At 30.5% G+C, this 25,110-nt stretch overlaps 1 protein-coding gene across 3 annotated transcripts in view; it reads right to left on the bottom strand.

Annotated features, from left to right (window-relative positions):
- LOC143910952 (uncharacterized) overlaps positions 1-25,110 on the bottom strand; it is a 48,023-nt gene that overhangs the window by 22,126 nt on the left and 787 nt on the right. Inside the window, exon 1 of one of the 3 annotated variants that reach the window (XM_077429607.1) lies at positions 13,814-14,129. The exons of 1 other annotated variant lie outside the window; for it this stretch is intronic. In XM_077429607.1, the coding sequence (XP_077285733.1) occupies positions 13,814-13,838 (25 nt within the window). In that variant the 5' untranslated portion in view covers positions 13,839-14,129. Of the gene's footprint in view, positions 1-9,035; positions 9,567-13,813; positions 14,130-25,110 lie in introns of those variants that run through there. One more of the 3 variants, XM_077429605.1, reaches the window with a different exon arrangement.

Here is a 25,110-nt window from a genome sequence, read left to right as displayed (position 1 = left end):
ATTGGTTAGATATTACGAATAAAGGTAACGAATACCATATTACGATAACTCTAAGAATGTGTTCAAAACGTGACTTTACAACTCAATTTACTAGTCGAATTATGTTTTCACGAAAATCTTATCTCTCCATCTTATTTATAGTTGAACTGTATTTTCAGTTGTAATATATTTTGACCAGTTGGTATGTAATTCACCATATGAATCAACTTGTGTGTTTAACCAGACGGAAAATATTCCAACTAGTCAAAATATATTACAACTGAAAATACACTTCAACTATAACGTTAGTTGGTACCAGATTAGATCGAATATACTCCAACTAGTCGAAATATATTACAACTAGAAGATAAACTTCAACTGTAAGATACATATATAAGCAAAAAATGTATAATACATGTGTTTGAAATAATATGAGAGGAAAACGTGTGAAAGAAATACGAACTGAACGACGGAAATAGTGAAAAATCTGACATGTGACATAGTATTTATTTACAAATCAATGGAAAAATGCAAAAAAGTGCTTAAATGGTAGCTGTGCATATGAAGAAGAGTTGTTTAACTGTTATGCTTCAACTACTGTTTATGTTTGTTGCTATCAGATAGTTAATTGTGGGGCAATTAAAGTAGCAATTGTTTTGTTTTATAATCAAAAGTGTGCATTTTTGATACTTGGCTAAAAGTTTTTTCCTTATCTTAGATGAAATTTGACTAAGGAAGTAAAAGGGAGAAGATTGAAAAGTCTTTCGTCCAGCAGTGATGTTGATAATAAATACAAGATTTGAATATTTTGCATTTAAATATGCATGAGAATTTTATTCAAATAGTACTATGTACATATGTAAATTTTTGATTAACAATAACTCTCTCACACAACAAAAGAGTAAAGCTCTCAAATGAACGTGCGTTAAAATAAACAGATGATTCACAAAACTAAACTGGGTTGGATTCGTAAGCAATCACATCTAGACGAGGTGGTTAGCAAACGCGACTCAATGCAAATCATTGCAGTCGAGTTTTGCATTGTCTACAAAACTTTGTAGCTTTTGTTAAAAAAATGGACATACATTTATCAAAAGTGGGTGGGTCAAGTTCATACGTGGATCATGTATGCACGATTTGATTTATTCGTGCAAGCTTTTACCTACAATATATGTACATACATACATACATACATGTATCATGTGCATATCTACGTGGTTACACGAAATCGTGTTTAAACACAGTTTGCTATTAAATATGCGTTTGTCATAAGCCACGAAACCAGGTCAGTGTTGATCGTACAGTATAGTAGTGCTCCATTATCTGTAAACATTTGCACGTAAATGCCCTTTGCAGAAGTCGTGTCCGACGACTCGTGTTCATTTTTCTGTTGGGTGAGGTCATTGTCAATGCTCTGAGGACATCTGCTTTATTTGAACAACCGGTATGCATCTCCCGAGGAAAATTTCAACGATTTTTTTTTTAATATCAACGTTCAATTGTCGGATAAAGATTAGCAGTACTCGAAAAAATAAAAATACAGAAAACTTCAAAAAAAACCTGTTATTACTACGATTGACATATAAGGAGTTGTTTAATATAACGAGCATTATTTTTATTCGATTTTAAGTGTTGCTGTTTAATAATTTTTACATTTTAACTCGTGAAATAAATGGAATTTTGAATGAAATGTTGGGTTACTTCTGTGATTTTCTGCAATTTTTGTCATTCAAAAATTAAATATAATGTTTTAAGTGATTTCATAGGTGAAAAAATACATCTATGTATGTGTGTATCAATACATACATATATGCGAATCATCACTGATGATAATTAATAATTTTATTTTATATTATTATTGCAATAATTGTAGTAGAATGATAATGAATTTCAATTAGATGAGGTTATTCAAGTTTTATAAATTCAAAACAATAGAAATATTTGAAAAATTACTTTTAAATATTGCCCATTTCTTCTTACATGTATTTGAAGAAAGGCTGAGGTGAAATTCCAGAAACGGTACAGCATTGATTATTCTGGAGAAGATGGGAGAAAAAATGGAAAAATAAAAGAAAAAGGCTAAAGATTTTTGATAAACATGGAGATTAAATACGACAAAATATGAGATGTTTGAAAAATTTTTGCTTAATATTTTTTTTATTATTGTCCAATATTATTAATTTTTCATTATAATTATGATTACTGTACTTGATACAATACGTAAATACATATTGAGTATTTAAAAAAAAAAACAAATGTTATTTAAGACGATCTAATTTATGCTTTTACATATATTGTATCATGATTATAAATGGTTTAATGACATTTTTCACATATTTATTGCAATGTGAAAAAGATGTCACGGACGTTCAATGATATTTTAAACGAGCTACGTGCAAGTTGTTTTGAAGTTCAGTACTCAAATTTCATCAACTTTTATGTATTTTAAATATTTTCGCTTTTTCTTTAGGTAAATATAACAAAATTTGTTACAAAATCGTACGTACATATAGCTGAATGTACAAACGTGTAATGGATTAACGGTCGTAACAATAGAGGAACATAAAAAATTCAACACACTCGAGAATTTCTGTTACTGCTTCCATTGCTTTATAAATTTATAACAGTTGAGAAATCAATAGTCTGCATCCGATGCACAAGGAATAAATATAAAATTTCCAGTTTCATGTGTATGGCTTGCAGCGATTGGCGAAATAAAATAGGGTGCAAAATTATAAAATGCTAACCAACTAAAATGTGCAGAAATGCGTATAAAATCGTCTGGATTACACGAGGCGAAAAAGCAGCTAAAACGCTATTATGTTCTTCGCAAACAAGGAAAGCGGAAGTGAAGCACTTTCGAGGCAAACCTGGCTATGCAAACGCTCGGTTGACTTTACCTTTTCAATATTAAGTTTCCAAAGATATTTTTTATATTTTATTACTTAAATAATTCGATGTTGGACACGATCTGCTTCAGTCAATTAGTGCAATTGTCAAATTGACACATTGAGCAATTTATCACAATAACAAAGAACAAATAAGATTGTTCTGTGTTATGCAATATTTTAAATATTACTGTATTTTTAAAGTGCTGAGATGTGACGTACGATACTGTGTATTTATATACATATATGCAAATATTTAAAACGAGCATCTATTGTACCAACTAATTGTCGTTAAGTGAGTCGAATCTATATTATCCATAGATGGATCGTATCTTTGCAAGAGTACCAAATTTCGCTGGGACAATTTGTAAAAAAAATGTTAGTTCGAAAGTAAATCCTAAAGCCACGTCAGGGTCAAGTAATATTGGATTAAAAGCATTTCGTGCTAACATTACTAGACATATTAAAGTTAAAATCAATTTTAATGTTCATTAATAAGTCATCCCCACTCAGGACTGCAGGAAAAGTGGCACGTGTGCCAAAAGGAAGAGAACAATGAGGACGACTCGAACTTTCGCATGGAATCACATTCTTGAAAACCTTTTGTGCCAGCCGAGGCAATTTGATGGCCATCTCAAACAATAAGTATATTCCGTTCTCTAGACATCAAAAACGTATAATTAGAGTGAATGCAAAAAATAAAGTCAAAGAAATACGAGTCACCCAAGTACAATGTGGGTGAAGGGCGATTTACATGTAATAGATACCCAGAAGACAAGAGACGTTTTGCCAACCGCAAAATGCCTTATCTTATTACAAAACATATTGTGGGAATGCTGAATGAAGGCCCTTACAAATAGGCTGTATGTACATATAATGTTTGAATATTTTTTATAATTAAAATCATATTAATGGTATTATGGGAAGAAGGGACTATGGAAATTTAGTATATAAAGAGATACTATTTCACATCTTTAAAAGAAACAGAAACAGACAGTACTAATTACACAAATCAACAGGGATTGCGGTAGAAGAGACATATTCGACTAAATATTGGGGCACTGTTTGGAAAGACGATCGATACTAAAAACGATGAATATGGGAGAATAACATGTTATAAATTATGAATAAATATATATTATCTCAATTATTTTAAAATCATTAAACGTCATGGAATACAATTACATAGTTACAGGATACATTTTATAGGAAATAATAGATCGTGGAATATATAACTGATACGAATATCAATTAATACGAAGGTTCTATTGTAAATTAAACATTACAAAAATATTCATCCCGTAACATATGTAGTTCATTAAAATAAATAAATAAAACACATACATATGTATGTATGTACCTATACGTACACTAAAGGTAACATCTGCTAATCGGTCAGTGACGAATCATGTATAATCGCGTGGAATAATGATATCCGTGATTACTTTTTTTTTAAAAGTTTACAGGTCAATTGGACTCATTTTCTGCTAAATAATACGAATGCTGTGTAACGGTCGGAAGTTGAACAAAAATTGAAAAGAGACTGGTATGCGTAAAACGAGCTTAAATATGCATATGAAAATAATTTGGTATAAAAATAGACGCGTTCTTATTGATTGTAAATTATTACTTGTTATTTCAAGGATTCAGATGTCTGAAACCAGAATTTAAAAGTTATGACATTTTGGATAATAAACTAGCATATTTGCATAATACAGTATGAATTTTAGTTTTTTGAGACTCGAGCATCTTTATTCAAAATTTAGTAAAGCGTAATTACGCACGGCTTCTTAAAGAAAAACAACAAGAAAAAACTCGTTTGAATATAAAGTTGAAACCAAGGCTCTGGAATCAAATTGGAGTCGCAGAGCATTTTAAGCGGAGTCGGGGTCGGTTTCGGAGTCGTAGAAATCAACTAACTCCGTCTCATCTTTATTATTTTTCTAAATTTCCTTTATTACCATATGAGTCAACTAGTTTCCAACTTTACTGAAGTAAATCCAATAACTAATTTAAATTCAATAATTTCTTTATAAAAATCATGAATTTAAATTTTGTATTATGATGTTTTGTGGCCAAAATAAATTTTTACCTCCGTCTCATACTTTTTTTTAAATTGATTTGTTTGTGTATGAAAGTCACACACATATGTATGTACACTATGAATGTACTTACTTTTTATTTTTATGTATTTAAATTACCAATAATTCAATTAATTGGGCTGCATGTCAATTTTTAGTGATTTTTTTTATAATCAAAATAATTCTTATTACTAATAATTTTATACGTTGGGAGAAAAGTCGATCTTACTAAAATCGTTCATGTTAGATTCAGAGTCGAATCATAAAATAAATGGTGTAAATTCTTCTTGGTGTAAATTAAATAAAAAAATAAATAAAATAAAATAAATAAGATAAAGTCGGAGTCGGTAAATTGTGAGCCGACTCCACAGACTTGGTTTGAAACACTTAATAATAAGATAAAAAAAAATTATGTCATACAAACGGATAATGAAAGAGGGATACATATTTGGGTTAATTAATATCATTTAGGCTACATAAGGGTCACCATTATGTAGATTGGTTTCGGTTTTTGAGGAAAAACGAATGTCAATTTCTTTTGTTACATTTCTTAGTCGTTTTTGTATTTAAATTGAAATCAATCATTCTTTAATTACTAGTAAATTACCTTTTCGAATATAAAACTCGTAATAGATGTATCGATTGACATTCACAATATGGAAAAAGTCAAGATGTATAAACTATGTATGTATGTATGAACGTAAAAGCAAAGAAAGAAAATCGATAAAAGACACGTTCGATATTTAAATAAAAAATCAAAAGCTTCATAGTGGTGTGTTAATTCTTTTTACTGACGATTCGGCACTTTGATCGCTCTGTATACAATACATACATACATATGTACATATTTCGACGTACGGTCTAGCCTCAGTAAGAGTATTTTGTATGCAATATCGAAATTTTTATTAATAAATATTCATCGCAAAACAAAACAAATTATTAATAGACGCATCACGCCCAGGAGATGCGAGTGTATGTTGTTTTAATTTCAACAACTGTAAATGTGTATTCAGTGACCGATGCACGTTCCATCTAAATAAATAATTATAATGTTCAAAATAATTTTCACAACCTTTCATAAATATACAGATGACATCAGTATCCTAAAATGACGTGCGGTCAATAAAATACGTCACATTACATAAAATCAATCATTTATTGTTGAAGAATGACGTACGGACGTAACGCATTTTCTTTTCCATTCAATTCGAAAGATTAATGTATTTACCTATTGTAAATACGTGCTAGCATTCAATAATATTTCTAAACATCAAAAATGTGCGAGTTTTATGTATACTTATGTACGTATTGGTTCGTTAACTTTTTTTTGAAAGCAATAAAATCAGATAAAATATTGGACCAGTCATAATCTTCATTAAAAAAAAACCGAATGAAAATTCGAAAACTAGTTTTTTTTTAAAAATAATTTTCGATACTTGTAGGAGATTCCAATGGAGTTAGAGTGAACGTCATATATGTACTTGTGTAACATTCAATAAAAAAGGTAAATTTTCGATATTGTTCGATATTTTATTAAATTTCAAGAATTTTTTTAAGACCGACTCTGGATCAAAATTAGCTGACTCCGACTCTGACTTTATTTTATGATTCCGACTCCAACTCCAACTTGGACGATTTTAGTAAGATTGAATTTTCTTCCTAACGTATAAAATTGTTAGTAATACAAATAATAGCGATTTTTGAAATATAATATATTAAAGCCATTAAAAAAATCATTAAAAATTTATATGTAACCAAATTTTTTGAACTATTGGAAATAATATAATGTAGGTATAAATAAAAAGTAGGTACATTCATAGTGTATGTGTATAAATTTCATACCCAAGTAAATCAATGCAAAAAATGAGAATAAAAAAATAAGTAGGTAACGGAGGAAACCATCAGCTTTGATGATGGTTTCCTCAAAACATCAAAATACAGGTAATTCAACGATTTCATTTATGATTTCATATAAAATCATGATTATTATAAAGAAAATATTAAATTTAAATTTATTTACCGTAATAATGTTAATTAAAGGTAATAATAAAAAGGAATCGGAGCTGGTACATTTTTTACGATTCCGACTCGGCTTGAAATCCTTCGACTCCGACTACGACTCCACAGCTTTGGTTAAGGCAAAAAGTTTTGGAAAAAAATAGTCGAAACAATGTAAAAGTACCTTTTTGTTTTTGAGATTCGACGAATTTATTTAACACTTTTGAAAAATGTATTTCGTTATGTTTTTTTTAAATTATTCTCATGGCCTTAAAATGACATTTTAATTGAATGAACTATTCACGTTTTATTGATATGTAGGCAACTGACTGGCTTTATTTATACAAGTTTATTTATATGTGGGAAATTGACGTGAAATACTAAAGTAAACATTAAAAAACTAAAACACCAAAATAAACATCAAGGTCTCAAAATTAAGAATTAATATAGTTTTTCTCAAAATAAAATGTTTCATTTATACAGTGCGAATTTTCATTAGCATATGTCTCTTCCTTGACGATTATTGTTTGTTTAATGTTGTGCGTTGACAGTATAATTATTTTTTTAGCGAATAGACAAACTTCCGCGTGTGACGGTGCGAATTTTGCATCGAACGTGTGTGGCCTGCATTAGTAGTATAGAAAACAACGAATTTGTATGCCGACACCATCCGATTGTACGTCGAATGTAAATTTTATGAAAAGGAACACGCGTGTAATTATGAGTACATACACAAATTGTAATTGATTGATATCGCAGAAATTTTACAACAAAAATAACTTAAACATTACATTTCGTTGCGTGAGTGTAATATTATTTTTTACATGAAAGTTAATCTTGTTGAGACGGTCTTCTCTCAATGTTATAAGTAAGCGTTCAAAAATATACCCGTACCGTTTGGCAACGTAACAAATTAATCACGGGAAATTTTTTTTGCAAATAAATACATAAATAAAGCACTAGTGAAAAATGGAAATAAAGTCTCATAATATATTTTTTTGTTGATGCATAGTGTAATTTTTTTAATTTAGACAGGTAAAATAGTGCAAAATTATTTTTTAACTTTTATATTACATATACAGGCGTTGAATAAAGCACTGAAATATTTCGTAGTGTAGTTGAAAATACGATACGATCAATTACACGTTGAAATATGCGCGATTATGTGATTAGGCATAAATACTTAAATACTACGAATACCAAAAGAGTTGAGCGATTTTTAATACTGGTGTAATTTACGTACGTACACACATATGTATGTACACGGAAACCAAAAAATTGCACTGTTAATAGATAATAGATAATATAATTTTATTAAAAGAATAATTTGTTTGATTCGTTTTGGAATCTACCTATAATTTTATCAGTAGTGTAGTCGGTAGAAGATTCATTTTCGACTTCCTCCAAAATGTATAATAGTAGGTATGTTTATTAGATATAATCTATTGTAACCAATGACTGGAAAGTCGAAGATATTTATTCTGACACTATCATCGAAATCTTGACCTTTAGAAGTGAACACAGTTCTTGGACATTAATCTATAGACAGAATTTTTCACTATAGCTTACTAAAAATATAAAATATTACGAGATACAATTTAGGTTTAATGTTATTTTAATGATTTTTTTTTTTAATTTAATCCAAGAAGAATCGTTGAAAAATGAACATAATGGATGAAAACAGTACAACCAGAATCAAGAACACCGATTAGTTATCGATTGGAAAGGGCAGAAAGAAAGAAGAGTAGGAAAATCATCTAAGACGGAGAAAGAAAAACAATTTGAGTAGACAGTGAAAGGCTGACTATGACTAGCCATTTGAATCATCGAGCATGAGCACCGACAGTTAAAATCACAATAATTTTAGTAGAACGCCTGTATAAATGCATCTACCGAGTTAACAAACCTAACCCGGTTTCTATCGAAATGCATACATATGTAATATAATAAATTCAATATAATATTATTAAAAAAATGACAAGGCACAACCGTAGAATCTGTAAGAAAGCAACAACAAAACAAAAATATACTATCATCAAGAAATGATCGTGTCAGTGTTTAAAATGATATACAGCGAAAGAAGACTCACCTCCACACAATTTCTTGAAAAATCCACAGCAGCCTTTACAACACATCTCACAATTATACATATAATGATAAGTTTGAACACAACGACTCAGCTAAGTACATATATTGTAATATGGCCTGATAAACTAGTACTAGGTGCGATTTAAATATACGTATACATTCGAATCAAAACAATCTAGTTCACATTTCTCCGCGAGTTCACAAGTTTCTCGTTCACTTGGCGGTAGATGTTCGGCGGTTTGAATCTAGCGCCATTTTCACGCGAAGCTCAAGCCGGCGAGTGTTCGCAAGTCGGCGACTATACGGCCATATAAGCTCGTGAGCGTTATCGTCAAGTTTTACGATTTACGCTGATAGCGAGATTGCGTTCACTTTCGGTTTTGTTTTACGTTTTATTTTCGCGAGTCACTCGAGGGATTTACGACCAAGCTAAGACGTCCAACACCGACAAACGTCAGCGCGCGACTGGTTGCGTTTGAATCGGTCACCAGGGCTGCCAATAACCAATATAGTAGCAACGCCAAACAACATTATTCAATTATTTAGAGTTTAAATATTTTATGCGTACGTGTCCGCAGAGTATTTGTGAAAATATTATATTTGAAATTTATTTAATGTACATAGGTTCTGATACAAAACATGTACATATATGTTTGTGTAAATAGATTTTTGAGCTTTTTTCTTATCATGCTGTACATAAAATATATTAAAATAAGAATACTATACATACTAAAAAAAAAACTACCATAGAAAATGATCAGTCGATCACTAAATAAATATTTTAAGAGACCTAATTAGATGTATTCTGAACATCTAATATATAATTTCGAAAGAGACTAACTATGTAAAGTTTAATGTAAGGTTTGGGTGGTAGAATTCGTGACGTTAAATTTAATAAAAAAAGAAATTAATATTCAAATAAATTTAAATATAATAAAACTATTCAAATAAATTTAATAAAATGTTTTCTGTTAGATTAGCCACGTATGTATAAGCGGTTTATATTATAAATACCGAGCGAAGTCGGGTAAAACCACTAGTAATTTATAAACAATAAAAATCATTTCAAAATCAAATATCTGGTTGGTCGCATATGATTTTAAATTGTATTTTTAATACATAATACAATTCAATTTTCAATAAATCTATTTTCAAATTGACTATACAAAGTTCTTATATGTTTTATGTACATACATACATATATATGTACATAGTGAGTTCCAAACTGGAAGGCGCGACTAACTAGGCGGCTCGGACTAGTATAAAGTAGGCGCGAAAAGTAGTTTATAATATATGTACATAGCTTAATAAAATAAAATAATATGAACTTATAAATAAACTTTCAAAACATTGAACATGTAAACAAAATGCATGTAATTTTTGACTGGTTACAAGAGAACATCCACTAATATTGAATATACTGACGATAATACAAGTAAATATTGTAGGAATAGAAATATCAAGACAAGTAAGTACATACGATTCATCTTATCGATCATTGGGATTTAAATGTGAAAGTCCGATGTGTTTGCTCTGTAAATATGTATAATATGTAAGTTTTAGCTGCAGATGGTATGAGACCAAGTAAATTAAAACACAACACCTTGAAACTATGCATTTTGAATACGTTGGTAGAATTATTTTAGAATATTTTTTTCAGATAAAATTAGATTGGTTTAATAAACAGAAGCAAAAGATCAGTAAAGATCAGTTTTTGTTCCATCAAATGCATTACTAGCGTCTTACATATAAAACTTCTTACAGAATCGCAAACTGTAAAAAACCACATATAATAGTTTTTCCAGCAGAATTTATATGGTTGAAATAATGTTAGGCAAATCAAATGCGAAACGGTTGCGACAATACCGCTTGCTGATAGTATATGTAGTTGGAAGAATAGTTTTATTGTTCTGTCAATTATATTTGTATTTTTTTTATATTAATACATTGTTATCATTAAAAATGTGCTTGTTTTATTTTATGAAATAAAGGGGGGGAGGGGAGGGGAGGGACCAAGATTAGATTTTTTTCGAAAGGGAGGCCTAGTAGTAATAAGTTTGGAAGCCCCTGATGTATGTACATACATATATATGTATGTACATATTTAGGAGGGCTGTCAATTCAGAATAGGAGTTGGAGTTTCGCATTTAATAATGTACAATGCATACATATATCAATGTTTAATTACTAAGAGTGATTCAATAATATATAATGTATGCAGATCTGAGATACAGTGTTTATATAGGTATATTTGTCTTTGTATTATGTACGTACCATCACATTGAGGAAAGACATGATATTTGACTAATTCGTACAGTTTATTAATTATTTATTATTAATTATAAATAAATAAAAATACAAAATGTTGAAAGAAAACAATAAAAAAAAAAAAAAACTAATGATTTGCATCAGCATACTATGTACATATGTAAATACATATGAATATGCGGCACCCTATATTGGTACTCTAGAAATAATCGAAAATTAACCCAATGGGGAAAAAATTAAATCTTCTTGTTTACATATATTATAGATCTGATTTGGGATTTTACCTCGAATTCATATCATTTCAATAAGTACACACATGTGTAAGCGTTTTGTTATCGAATAAGATTACTCTACCGGTGGTCCATACGCTTTTATGTGATTGAATGTTGTCGTTAATGGTTAATTTTGCGATAATATTCCGTTACAAAGTATGTTACTCATATGATGGTTGTATAATAAAAATAAAAATTGAACACATAAAGGGAAAATTAGCATTCACATACATATACATACATATGTTACAGTCGTAGTTTATTTTCAGTTGTAATATATTCCAACTGGCGTTTTAGGTCATTCATATTCGAATACAATTCAACTAGTAAATTTTATCTTTACACGTGCAAATACACTTTCAACAATGTCTGCCAGTTTTGACAGCTCTGGTGTTTTTACGAATGCTTTAGAATTCAATAATGCGTAAATATTTGCTAGATATTAATAAAAAAAAGGTACCGTTTTACGATAACTCTAAGAAATGTGTTCAAAACAAAAATGTTACTTTCCAACTCAATTTATTAGTCGAATGACGTTTTCATGAAAACCTAACGTCTCTATCTTACCTGGTACCAACATATAGTTGAACTGCATTTTCAGGTTTTAATATATTTTGACCAGTTGGAATGTAATTCGCCATATGAATAGACTTACGTGGATATATTCCGCCCAGACAAAATATACTACATCTGAAAATACACTTTAACCACAACGGTAGTTGGTACGAGGCTAGATAGAATATATTCTAAGTAGTCAAAATATATTACAATTGGAAGATACACTGTAACATATACATTATTGAAAAAAAAAATACGACATAAAATTGATTTAAAATAAAAATAATTAAAGTATTATCAAATTTCGACATATTCATTCAATGTGGTGCAATCGAATTCTGAGAACTGGCTCTTTGGTGTTAATCACACAAGCACGATGAATTCATTTGAAAATCTATTGATACCCAATAAGCACCAGTTAACGAATTTTTACTGATTTGTACCTAATTGCTTATGTCAAAATTCTCAATGGACTGATTAAAGTGAATATCAACAATCGATTCGAATCCATTTCAATCGGCTTAAGCCCTTTGAGCTCCTTCGACTATTACTTTCTAAACGAGCATTCAAAACTTTCCAAACTTTCATTATGAAAAGGATATGCGTGCACTCATATAATAAAATATATTTATATAAAACTATCTCTATGGATAAAAAAGATGTATGTGTTATACATACATATATGTACGTACATAAACGACAAAGAAAATTATTTTATGAGTACGGAAAACTAATAAGGATAGAAATCATATTTAATTATTTAATTTGTATAAAAACCATTATTATACTACACCTGCATATAAAACACATATATAGGTATACATACATACATATGTAATAACAGGTAAATATCCAATTGCAAAACTTTTGAAGCATGTGATATCATAATTATGTCTTCATAATTAATTAATCAATGTTACACATCTAATGAATTTTGATAACATTGTTGCAAATATAAAAATCAAATTTTATTTTATATTACGATAGATACAAACGTCGAAAATTGTTTCGATGACATTCTTGCTTGAAAATAATCTACATATATATTCACCACTTATGTAGATATCTACACTGACGGAAAATTACCAAAACCTTATCAAATGTAAAGGCTAATTCTAAAATCATTAATGTGAAATAAAACATATCGAATGTTGAGCTAAGAGATAAGAAATGATACAGTTTTATAAAATTGAATTATATACAATACACAATATGTACATATTGTTTATAATAATTAATAAATTCAGTGTAATATTCGTACATATTTAAAAAAAAAGTTTCAAGAGATAGAGGATGATAATTTGAAGTTTTTCTAAATTGTAAACACTACTCTTTACTGCGTATTTGTAATATCAAAATTTGGCTGTTGAGTGGATTCACGTCAACACTATCTTAAGCATTTTTACCATTATACAAAATGATTAAAATCATACGTGTTCAACATTTTCAATGCGTAGAAAATTAATACAAAATGACAAAATTCTACTAACAAAAAAAACCGAATTTTTTTATACATACTATATATATACATACACATATGTATATATGTATATATATATATATATATATATATATATATATATATATATATATATATATATATATATATATATATATATATATATATATATATAACTTTAAATTTAATATTTGTTAACAGCCATGTTTTGAATTCACTCACCTCCATCGTCGAAATATCTTTCCATTTATAAAAAGTATGTATTAAACAGGTATTTAAAACGTTTTGCGAAAAATTTATTAAAAAAAGCTTGTGAATAACTCCCAAGATGTTGATGTTGATTTTACGAAACTCGCGTCTTTTTTATCTGATTCTACAACATTGTAAATGCTATTTTGAGCTACACACGACCATCTTTAGGGCTCTTCCAAATTCGGGAAGAAGTCCTAGGGGACCTTCGGGCCAAAGGCCTTACAGGTCTGCCTGAAACTGTTTTGCGCTGCACTATGAGGATCTTGCTACATACAGTGGTTAATATAAACTTCTTAGATTCAATAAACGCGTGTGTGTTTGTATGTTCAAGTAAAATATTTATTTTTGCGATAATATTGCTAATGAGGCTGGAAGATAACGCGGATTAGGATTGCGCATATTACAAAAAAAAAAACCTACCAGACTACCAAAGTAAGATTAAATTAATTAATGTCATTAATAATAATAATTTAACAACGGTTTGTATTAGTGTTCGCGAGAATTGGTTTATTTATGTATCTGTACCTTGTACATGTGTATAAGTTTTTTTTCTACTAAAATAAATTTTACAAACTTCTATAAATATTATTATGCCATATATTTACATAAATAAATGATATGTGGATAAAATTAATTAATTTCAAAATATATTTTTCAATTGTTTAAATTTTTAGTGCAACACTTTTACATATGTGCATACGTACATATATACATAGCTATGATACTAAGTTTATTGAACGATACGAACGTTTCGTTTACATTTGCTTTTGGTAATCCGTTGAACTAATAGCTAAACGATACCTAATTAAACATTAATTCATAGTATTAAAACAATATATGATAATGATATTATATGAGTATATCTCAGTTTAGCGTTTTATACTTATATTAATTGATATACGACGTACATATTATACTTATCATGAGTTAAGTTTTTGAATTTTAATATGAAGAGTTGTATCACGGCGTTTCTCAACCTGGGTCCACATGCCCCCCCAGACACTCTCAAGGGAGGCACAAACTAAAATTCTACTTTTGGGGAGCTCTAGGGGAGGCAGTGAGTATAAAATTATGAAATTTTATATTTAAATTATATCGAAAGAAGAGCTGAAATGTTTTATTTGTCATCAAACTGAATATACGTTTGCATTTCGGAAAATATACTAGCTTGTGCAACCGATGGGGCTGCTTCAATGGTTGGCAAATATCGAGGATTTATCGCATATCAAAAAAAGGTGCCAAATATTTTTAAATAAGGTTGGGAAGGCGTTTAAATGGGTCTCTTAATATTATAATAAAAACAATAAATGTCATTAAATGAATTCAACTTCGAGATCGTCTTTTTCAACAAAGATGTGAGGAAAACGATGAGGATTTTGAGCCCCTTATATTACACACAGAAGTTCGGTGGTTATCGAAGGATAATTGTCTTAATCGTGTTGTTATACTTTGGAACAGTATTGTGTCCTTTATAAGTGATAACCAATTTGGGGAAGAGATGGTTGGTGCAAAATGCGATATATTTTATTTATCAAATATATTTGAGAAATTTAATTTGTTAAAAAAAACAATTACAAGGAAAATTTTGTAATATCATAACGTTTAAAAATGTAATTACTGCTTTTCTTGGAAAGCTCAATCTTTTCAAAATATTGGACGACGATAGTTAACACAATTTCCATCATTGGTTACTATGTATTTATAATGAAATACATGATGATGATCTTTACATACATTTTTATACTTACATATTTTGAAAATTTGAGGCGATCTCCGTATGACATTAACAACATTTGAGCCAGATCTAAATAAACTCACACTAAATAAGAGGTATAAAAAATTACCACTTACACGAAAATCATGTGAAATGCATAAGAGGTATGTAATAAAATTACCTTTCAATTTATTATGTTTAAAAATTATATTTCGTATTTATGTTCAAATTTGTAATTATAAAATAAAGTTTATATAATACATAATATTTTTAATGTGTACTTTTTTTTCATGAAAATATGGGGGGGGGAGGCACAGAAAAATATTAAACCCAAAAGAGGGCCATGGTTTAAAACATGTTGAGAAACGCAGGCCTAACCATATCGCTGCTAATTTTATAATATGTATACTAAAATTTATATAAAAATATCTCGTTCTTACCGAATTATCCGGCGATGTTCAGGCGGGTAAAAGTAAGAAAAAGAAAAAATTGAACTTTTTTATTTAATTTTTGAAAAATTTGAAGTAAGAATACCATGAAATAGTAAACCAAACTTGGTGGTTCCAATTTGAAATCTGTAAATTTTTATATTGTTCTACATATTTAAAGTATATTCTACATACACATATTCACTTTTTTGAAGATTTTTATATTTGTTGCAATGCAATTAATCTGATGCAAGAATCAAAACGCCATCATCGTTATTTGAAATCAGTTAATTAAATGTATTGTTTAGAATGATGACAGGCAGCATAAAATATCTACGTACATACATATGTATGTGCATACTTGTCTCGATTACCTTATATTAATAGTAATGAAAGATTAATTTAGCAATATCGTACAATATTTGTAGCTTATTTTGTGTGGAAATCCTTTCGTAAAAATAACGCATAATACATATGTACATATGTATATGTATGTATGTTATATGTACGTCAATACAGACGATTTACAGATACCATGCATTGATTACGATTTAATTTATTAAACATTCGATTTAAATTAATAAAAATTTAAAAAAAAAAAAATTATATTTATTTTATCATCCTTATCTTTATATATGTATGTATGTAAATACCTACATAAAATATATCATTTACTTTTTTAAATTATACAAATGTATTTTTTCAAGGAAAATTATATATTCAGATCGCATTCTTAAATGTAACATAAAATATTTCGCACAGTAAATATTTTGGTCATAAAAATACCAAACATCTGATTAAATAAATTAAGTACAATCATTCTGTCTTTTTATGAACGAAAAAGACAACGTGAAAACAAACAAGAAACACTTATTGAAAATGGTGAGGTTTTATTTATTATAAAATTAAAAATTATCTATATATTTGCATATATGTACATATGGGGCGTTATATTTGAAAGTGGCAAAAGTCCATTTTTCTTCATTTCGAGACATACTTCGCAAAACATTAAATATATTTTTTTACGTTTAACAATATTTAAAAAGGTGGTCTGTAATACATTTACTCTGCTTTTCAGAGATTCTGGACATATTGAAAGAAATGATAGTAATTTGTGAAGTGAAACAGAAAGAGTGTTTTTGGAACTGAAAATTGGACTTCCGCCGTTTTCAAATATAACGACTCATATTTACATATGGAACATATTATTTTTTATAATTACGTATGCGATCGTATCATTAGCTTTATAAAAACGGAATTATCTAATGAAATTAATTAAAAAAGCACTAAGTCACTATTTGATTTAAGTTTAATAAGATTAAATGTAAAAATTTTTCCGATTATTATTACATTCAAATTTAAAGTTTTGTAGGCAGATTTTTTTAATCTTTTTTATATTATACTAGCTGTATTCCTCGACTTCGCTCGGTATTTGTAATATAAACCGCTTAAACATGACTAATCTAATAGTAAACGTTTTATTAAATTTATTTGAATAGTTTTATTTTATATAAATTTATTTGAATACTCATTTGTTTTTTTTATTAAATTGACTGTCACGAACAAACAAACATATATATAGACATATATAAGTCTCTTTCGAAATTATATGTATACCAGAATCCGGCGGCTCCCCCAGCGCCTTTGGCCCCGGCGCCCCCTCCGGAGGCTTTACCCACTACGGGCTGTGCCCCCGGGGACTTCGAATCCTTTGAATCGAGAAAAATCGAATAATTTGTTCTATGACGTCACGGATTTACGAACCAACAATACATACATACAAAGTCTCTTTTGAAATTATATATTAGAATTTTATGTTTGTCATTATACAGGTTTTTCATTCCAAATTGACCCCTTTTAATTTCAAATGGACCCCTTTTCAATGTCAATTTGTAATGAAAAAGGTTTAATTTGAAATGAAGAATTTGGAATTATTAAAAACCTATAGTTTTTGATTAATTTTACTTTACTTCAACTTTATAATTTGCTCAAAATTTTTCAATATAATTCTTGAAAGCCCCTTTTTTTCTTCATCAAAATTCCTTTTCACGCCTGAGCGTGAAAATTTCACAAATAAATATTTGTAAAATTTGTGACGCGAACATAAAAATGTTCGCTACCCCTGATCTAGTTCATAATTAGTCTTATGAATAAGTTAAAACAATTTCAAAAATAACTAAAATGAACATACATATATAGGTATGCTCAGTAAAAGATATTTGGTAATTAAATGAACAGCATTTTTACCATCCTTTGGAAAGGTGATTGGAATAAAATATACATATTATATTATACTGGAATAGTAAGTATGTTTATTCTACAAACATACTTACAGCAAGTATGTACCAATAAAATTTATAAGTACTTGCTGCGACTCATTCAATTATATTAAAGTGCTCTAAATCGTTATGTCGATGAACTATTCCATATTTAAGTAAAACTAATTTGATTGTCACCAGTTCATATTACGAACTTAGTCCAAGGTTTCTGAAAAATCATGGTGCGAATGTTTTCAGCACACAGTAGAAAACAGTCGCAGTCACGGAGTATTATTAAAATGTTGTTAGCAACTGATCAACGAACGAAAGGAGCGGTAACGACATTTTAATGTCAAAAATCATTCGGCATGTGCTTAAGCAGGGAATGCTAATCGATACAGCTGGGTCATTGACAAACCAACCCTTGGGCTATAGAAAATGGCAAAATAAATTGTCAAATTGCGCACAATGTCAGCGCCGAGCGATACAACAGAGAAAGTTACCGAGACGGCGAAAATTACATTTTCGCAATGCAGATCGATTAGAAAACGACTTCAATTTTGTGACGAAACGTCTGAACTTTTGCAGCCGGTGTGTATTGGCGGTCAATTGTGAAGGCCAGGGATTGATTGAAGTGCGAAAGTGTCGTTACGCCACACCCTCTTATTTATGGGACAATGACTTTATAAGTGCTATAAACAATTCTATTGTTTTAATCGTCGGATTTCTTATACGATTACAGATCGTAAGTACGTTCTACTTAATGCTTTGCACGCAAATAATTTGAAAGGTCGATGATCTCCAGTGTTTGTATTTATTTGTAGACGTACGTAAATGCTACTTTTTCCAAACATTATTTCGAGCAAACCGTAGAAACGTGGCAGTGTTTTTTATCGTATGGCACAATTTGATTTTTAAGCTTAAAATAATACGGTTATTTGTTCAGATCTCTAACGGGAATTTTAGATATAAGTAGAGGTAGGATAGTCACAGTGCTATCCATTGTTCGGCAAACCTTTAACAATGCATTTACAACCTTTGAACAATACACGGCCCCCTCAGGCTCCGGTGACTAGATATAAGACAACAATTTTCGAGCCAGCAGTATGGCTCGGTGGTTGCGTTTATGTTTAACACCGAGAGGTTATCAGTAGTCACCGGAGCCTGAGGGGGCCGTGTATTGTTCAAAGGTTATAAATGCATTGTTAAAGGTTTGCCGAACAATGGATAGCCCTGTGACTATCCTACCTCTAGTTATCAGTGATCCCGTTCCAATCTTCAATACTGCTGGTCAGACTTGGATATTTGTGACTCCCAGTCGATCGTTTCTTGTCAGTTTGCCAATTTATCTGATTTCATTGTCGTAACGGTCCTCCATCAAATTGGCAAAATCATCCTACTCGCTGACACAAATATCTGAATTTCATTTATGTAAATCCATAGAATTCTTTATGGATTAATTAACTGTTAATTTTGTGTTCTTCAACTTCTCAAAATACAGCGATTTATGTAATAAAAATGCTGCAATGTTTTTAATTAATTATCTAGGAAAGGCACATTAGGTATTCCTGGTATATATCTATGTAAAATAAAATAAAATAAAATGTCTATGCAAAATATAATTATATTTGTTTAATTTATAAGAAACCAAAATTACCGTTTTCCATTTAATATCAACAGCAAATAAATTCAAATTCAAAATAATATAATTTATTCAAGGGAGAATATTGTCATTTTCGTAAAATGGCAGGGCGAATGGCGTTTGCAGCACTAGTCTACATACTCAAGTACATTTTAAATAAACCTGCGAAAAAAAAAACGTTTCTCTCAAAATAAAATCAAGCTTATTATTTTACATAGTATGGAATATTATCAAATGCGTTTTGCCCCCCCCCCTCCCTTTCCCTTCCATCTTGCGCCTGAGGACATCTGTCCCCACCCCCAAGTATAAAAATTAAGGCCCTGGTATAATAATATAAGATTTTGAAATAATTTTACCAGCAATACAACTGGGTCAGTGGCGTGAAATATAAATCTCCCCGTTTTTACAAGCTTCTTATTTGCTTTTTATCGTTCAGCCTTACATACATATGTACATATGCGAAAGCAGGATACAAGGGGACTAGGTGACGTGATACTGAGTCCCCTCGCTCACACATAAGTGAGGCTGTGTGATAAAGACTGAGAGATTTCCACGGCACGCCACTGAACTGGATGGGAGCAAATATTGATATAATATATGTATATGTATATAATAAATTATTTAGCACCAGTTTCCAGTTTCAGTATAATGAAAGCTGAAAGATTTTCACTGTAATATACATTATAATGAAACGTTTCATTATATATGTACACTATAATGAAACGATGAAAAAATAGCTTATCTTTAAGAAAAAATATGATAATATATTTGGAAAATATTAAATAAAAATCCAATACACATTACTGAATATTTTTTTGAGAAAATGTATTGTTCAGAATGAATAGCTTTGTAGGACGGTTTCAAAATTTGATGCTTGTCCCTAAATTGTAGTCATAAAATATATAATTTGATGGTTAAATAAGTGATAGGGTTCCCACATGGACGACAACCGGGTTTGGTACATCCGCTCTAAAATCGCCAAATTAACAGAACGGCAGCTTTAAACATAATTCTCTTTTTCTTGAATGATAGATTGCACATCAGATTGAACGACAGATTAACGGACGGCTGCTTTAAATGCTATTCTCGTCTTCTCGAATGATAGATTGCACATCAGATGACGGGTAACCTTTCGATGTGCACAGATGCAATTATTAAAATTGAGTTGGATCTTTCTGGCGAGTTTAATAAGGCAAGATTCGGAACTTATCGAATCTTGCCTTATTAAACTCGCCTGAAAGATCCAACTCAATTTTAATAATTGCATCTGTGCACATCGAAAGGTTACCCGTCATCTGATGTGCAATCTATCATTCGAGAAGACGAGAATAGCATTTAAAGCAGCCGTCCGTTAATCTGTCGTTCAATTTGTCTGGTGATTTTAGAGCGGATGCACCGCATCCACGACAACCACCTTGAACCCAGCTTCGCACGAGAAAATACAAAAATCCACCTACGCTATTGCAGACCTGGTGGGATTATTGGAAGAGCGAGACGATGATAAGCAAATTGTAGAGAAGTATGTGCATATGTATGTATACTATGTATGTAGACTGGTTGTAAACCTTGGAAAGCGGTACGTTTCCGCGTAAGCCGAAACGCTACTCCAGTAGTGCAAATTTGAACAATTATATGACCTTGGTTTCTGCATATTGACTTTAGTGTCCAACCGATAACGACAAAAGAACAAAATCTCCTATGAGTTCGTTAAGCTATACAACACGTTTGTCTACAATACGTGCTATTACAGTCAAAAGGGGCAGTTATATTATTATGTACATATATATCGCTTTTGAATTGCATTCGGACTTCAGAATCCCCGTACATTCAAAATTGAAACAATCTGATCGAATAAAAAAATTTATTTAATTCTAAGATGGGTGTCGATTCCTATTTATAAAAGCAGATATACAGGTAGATAGTAGGTAAAATATTCAAATTGTGATGCCTGTTCTGTTTTCATATAAGCGTAATTCACAGACATTCGCTATCCACTGCTGGATGAAGGCCTCTCCATCCCGCTTCCATTCGTCTCTGTTTTGGGTAACTCTCATCCATCTCCACTGTGGTTTTCCTTATACCCTTTTTCATATATCTATCTATATATAGTATATTTATTTAAAAGCCTGATTTTGTCACGCTGATTTGTCACACACATACTGACAGTCAATGCGCATGCGCGCTAACGTATTATTTTTTTTTTGTTTTTGTAATTCTCTTCAACGCCATAATATTGGGCGATACGTTGTTCGCGTTTACGTCTCTTTAGATATGAAATAAAAAGAGATAGCGGCATCATTGAGTTCTATAAATTGGCTCGGTGTAAGTGGATTTCAAAAATTCACTTTTTAACAAGGGCACATATGTGTGCACCAGGTCACCATTGTTCATCCGCTGCAGGGTGACACTTGTGTAAAACAAACACGCTGTCCTTTACACCCCATTTCAACCAATAGCATTTCGCGCATACAATTTTCCACTGTTTTTACGAAATGCTATTGGAAGAGAGGCAGTGTAAGATACAGCATGTACATTGTTCCAAAGTCTTTTCCTACAGCGGACCAACTATAGTACATTTTATTTTACTAATAACCACGTGCACATGATAAAAAGTGAGCGCCATTCAAAATAATGTTCTCGACAAGATTACAAGGTTAGGTTTTCGTGAAAACGTCATTCGACTATTGAATTGAGTTGGAAAGTCACATTTTTGTTTTGAACACATTCTTAGAGTTATCTTAATACTGTACTCATTAACTTTATTCGTAACACCTAGCAAATATTAACGCATTATTGAATTCTAAAACATAAGAGCTGACAAAACTTAACTGTTATATTACAACTGGTGCTCATTGTTGAAAGTGAATTTGCGCCTGTAGAGATATAATTTACTCGTTGGAATATATATAGTATTCGAATATGAATAACCTAAAATGCCAGTTGGAATATATTACAACTAATAATACACTTCGACTGTAACATATGTATGTATACGTACATTAAGAGATTAATTGAGAAGATTGGATATTATATTATACAATCTCTAAATTTCCTTTGTGTATTACGTAATCGTAGTTTTATTCATTACTAATATTGATAGCAATATACGATGCTACTTTTTGAAATTAAAACATTCGAATATTGTCAACTGAACTAATATTATCAACCTGCATAATCTTTCAGCTGCGCATATTTAAAATTTTTTTTTTTTTTTTAAGGTCATACGTTGAGTAAATAATGATACTCCACGCAGCGATAAAATACACAAAGTAATCAAAGTGAAACGCGCAAAGCTAATTTGTTTTGGAATATTGAGAGGAAGATTTATCACAGCTGGTAAGACTCAATGCGTAGGTGCTATTTCTTCAATATTTATTGTTATTTAAACTGTTGCAAATTGTCTCCGTACCGTCACAATAGCGGGGATTCCGGTAGATAACCTTATGTGGCCTGATCATACGACGTCGATGGAGACTATGACCTGAATCGGATGTGTTGAAAATAAGCCATGGTAGTAACGTTTCTGCTTTCTTTGCACGTTCTCATGAATGAATTGGGTTTCCAGGAAGGCAGGAAAAACGGCCCACTATTAGCACAATATGCATGCAAAAACATAATTAGAAGGAAATAAAGAATTTTTATGATAATTCTAAGTTTCTCGGAAATCCAATCCTATAAAATATTTTTATTTCTCTAAAAGAATATACATATAGTTAACCCTTTGAGTGCTGACGTCTTTTCTGTTGAAAGCCCGCCACGCTGTAAATTTCGCCAACATTTCCAACTAGAATTATTTAGAAATCCAATAGAAAGCAGGGATACAAACTGTAGCTAATCCGTACAAACCCTAGATCACTACCGCCGAGGATTTCGAATTGTGTAAAGGTTGCTTTAGACTCTATTATATCTTGAAACAATCTAATATATAATTTCGAAAGAGACTTTGTATGTATGTAATTATTGATGGTTGGAACTACGAAAACAAGTCAAAATTTCCATGACATGGGGACGGGGGACGGGGGTACCGGGGGGCGCATGTTTCTATGACGATTCGATTGGTTGAATATATATTTTATTCGATTCAAATAAATTTAATAAATAAACAAATGAATATTTACTATTAGATTCGCCATGTTTAAGCTGTTTATATTACAAATACTGAGCGAAGCCGGGTAAAACAATTAGTATAAAATAAGCAAAAGAAGTCTATTAATGAATGTATTTATACTCAAAATACAACGCCTATCGGCGTTTTTCAGGCCTATAGACTTGTTGGCAAAACGCCCGGTCAGCATTCAAAGGGTTAAGACTGTTTTTAATCCTTAAAATATATAAACATATTATTATTATTATTATTTATTATTAGTAATATTTATATATTTACTTATGTATTTTTTTTTTGTTTACTATTTTTTCAATACCCTTTTTATTATCTATATATTATTTGGGTGTACCTCACGGGATCGAATTAGAAATGCACGAAAAACCAAATATCGGAAGGCAAAGATCGAAAATCGAAAGATCAAAAAAAAGGGTGCATGGTAAACGGTACATACTCACTTAATTTGCGCGAGCAGGATACAATAGGAACAAGAGGAACAGGCTTTTCCTCCCGTATTAATACAGGAGGAAAAGCCTGTTCCTCTTGTTCCTGTTGTATCCTGCTCGCGCAAATTAAGTGAGTATGTACGTGAGAACTAATCTTTAATAATAATAATCTTTTAATAATAATAAGAGTAATCTTTCGATTTTCGATCTTTGCCTTCCGATATTTGGTTTTTCGTGCATTTCTAATTCGATCCCGTGGGGTAGACCCATATTATTTATATGAGCGTTGGGGATTGCACTATTCTCCTCATCGTCTGGAATAAAAGATATTATTATTATTATTATTAATATTTGGAGATCCTTCTGGGGGCCCCACGATCTCAAGGACCCGCATGCACCGCATATCCCACATAATATGTAGTTACGCCAGTTTAAATTGAAGCAATTTGATGGATTAAAAATGATGGCTAATAAAAATTAGGTCAAATTGTTTATAGAATGTCTCTCAGATTGCCTTGCTTGTTATGGTGCTGTAAATAACGTGGAAAGAATGCAAACATGCGTTTTCGTTTCATCCGAATACGATGGGCACGATGAAGAAATACAAAATATGTACATACATATGTATGTACATAGGTATAATTGTAGTTGTATACACAGTGGGATTTAAATACAAT

The sequence above is a fragment of the Arctopsyche grandis genome, chromosome 4, assembly GCF_051622035.1.
Source record: "Arctopsyche grandis isolate Sample6627 chromosome 4, ASM5162203v2, whole genome shotgun sequence".
Lineage (NCBI taxonomy): Eukaryota > Metazoa > Arthropoda > Insecta > Trichoptera > Hydropsychidae > Arctopsyche > Arctopsyche grandis.
This window is presented reverse-complemented; position numbering and strand designations above follow the sequence as displayed.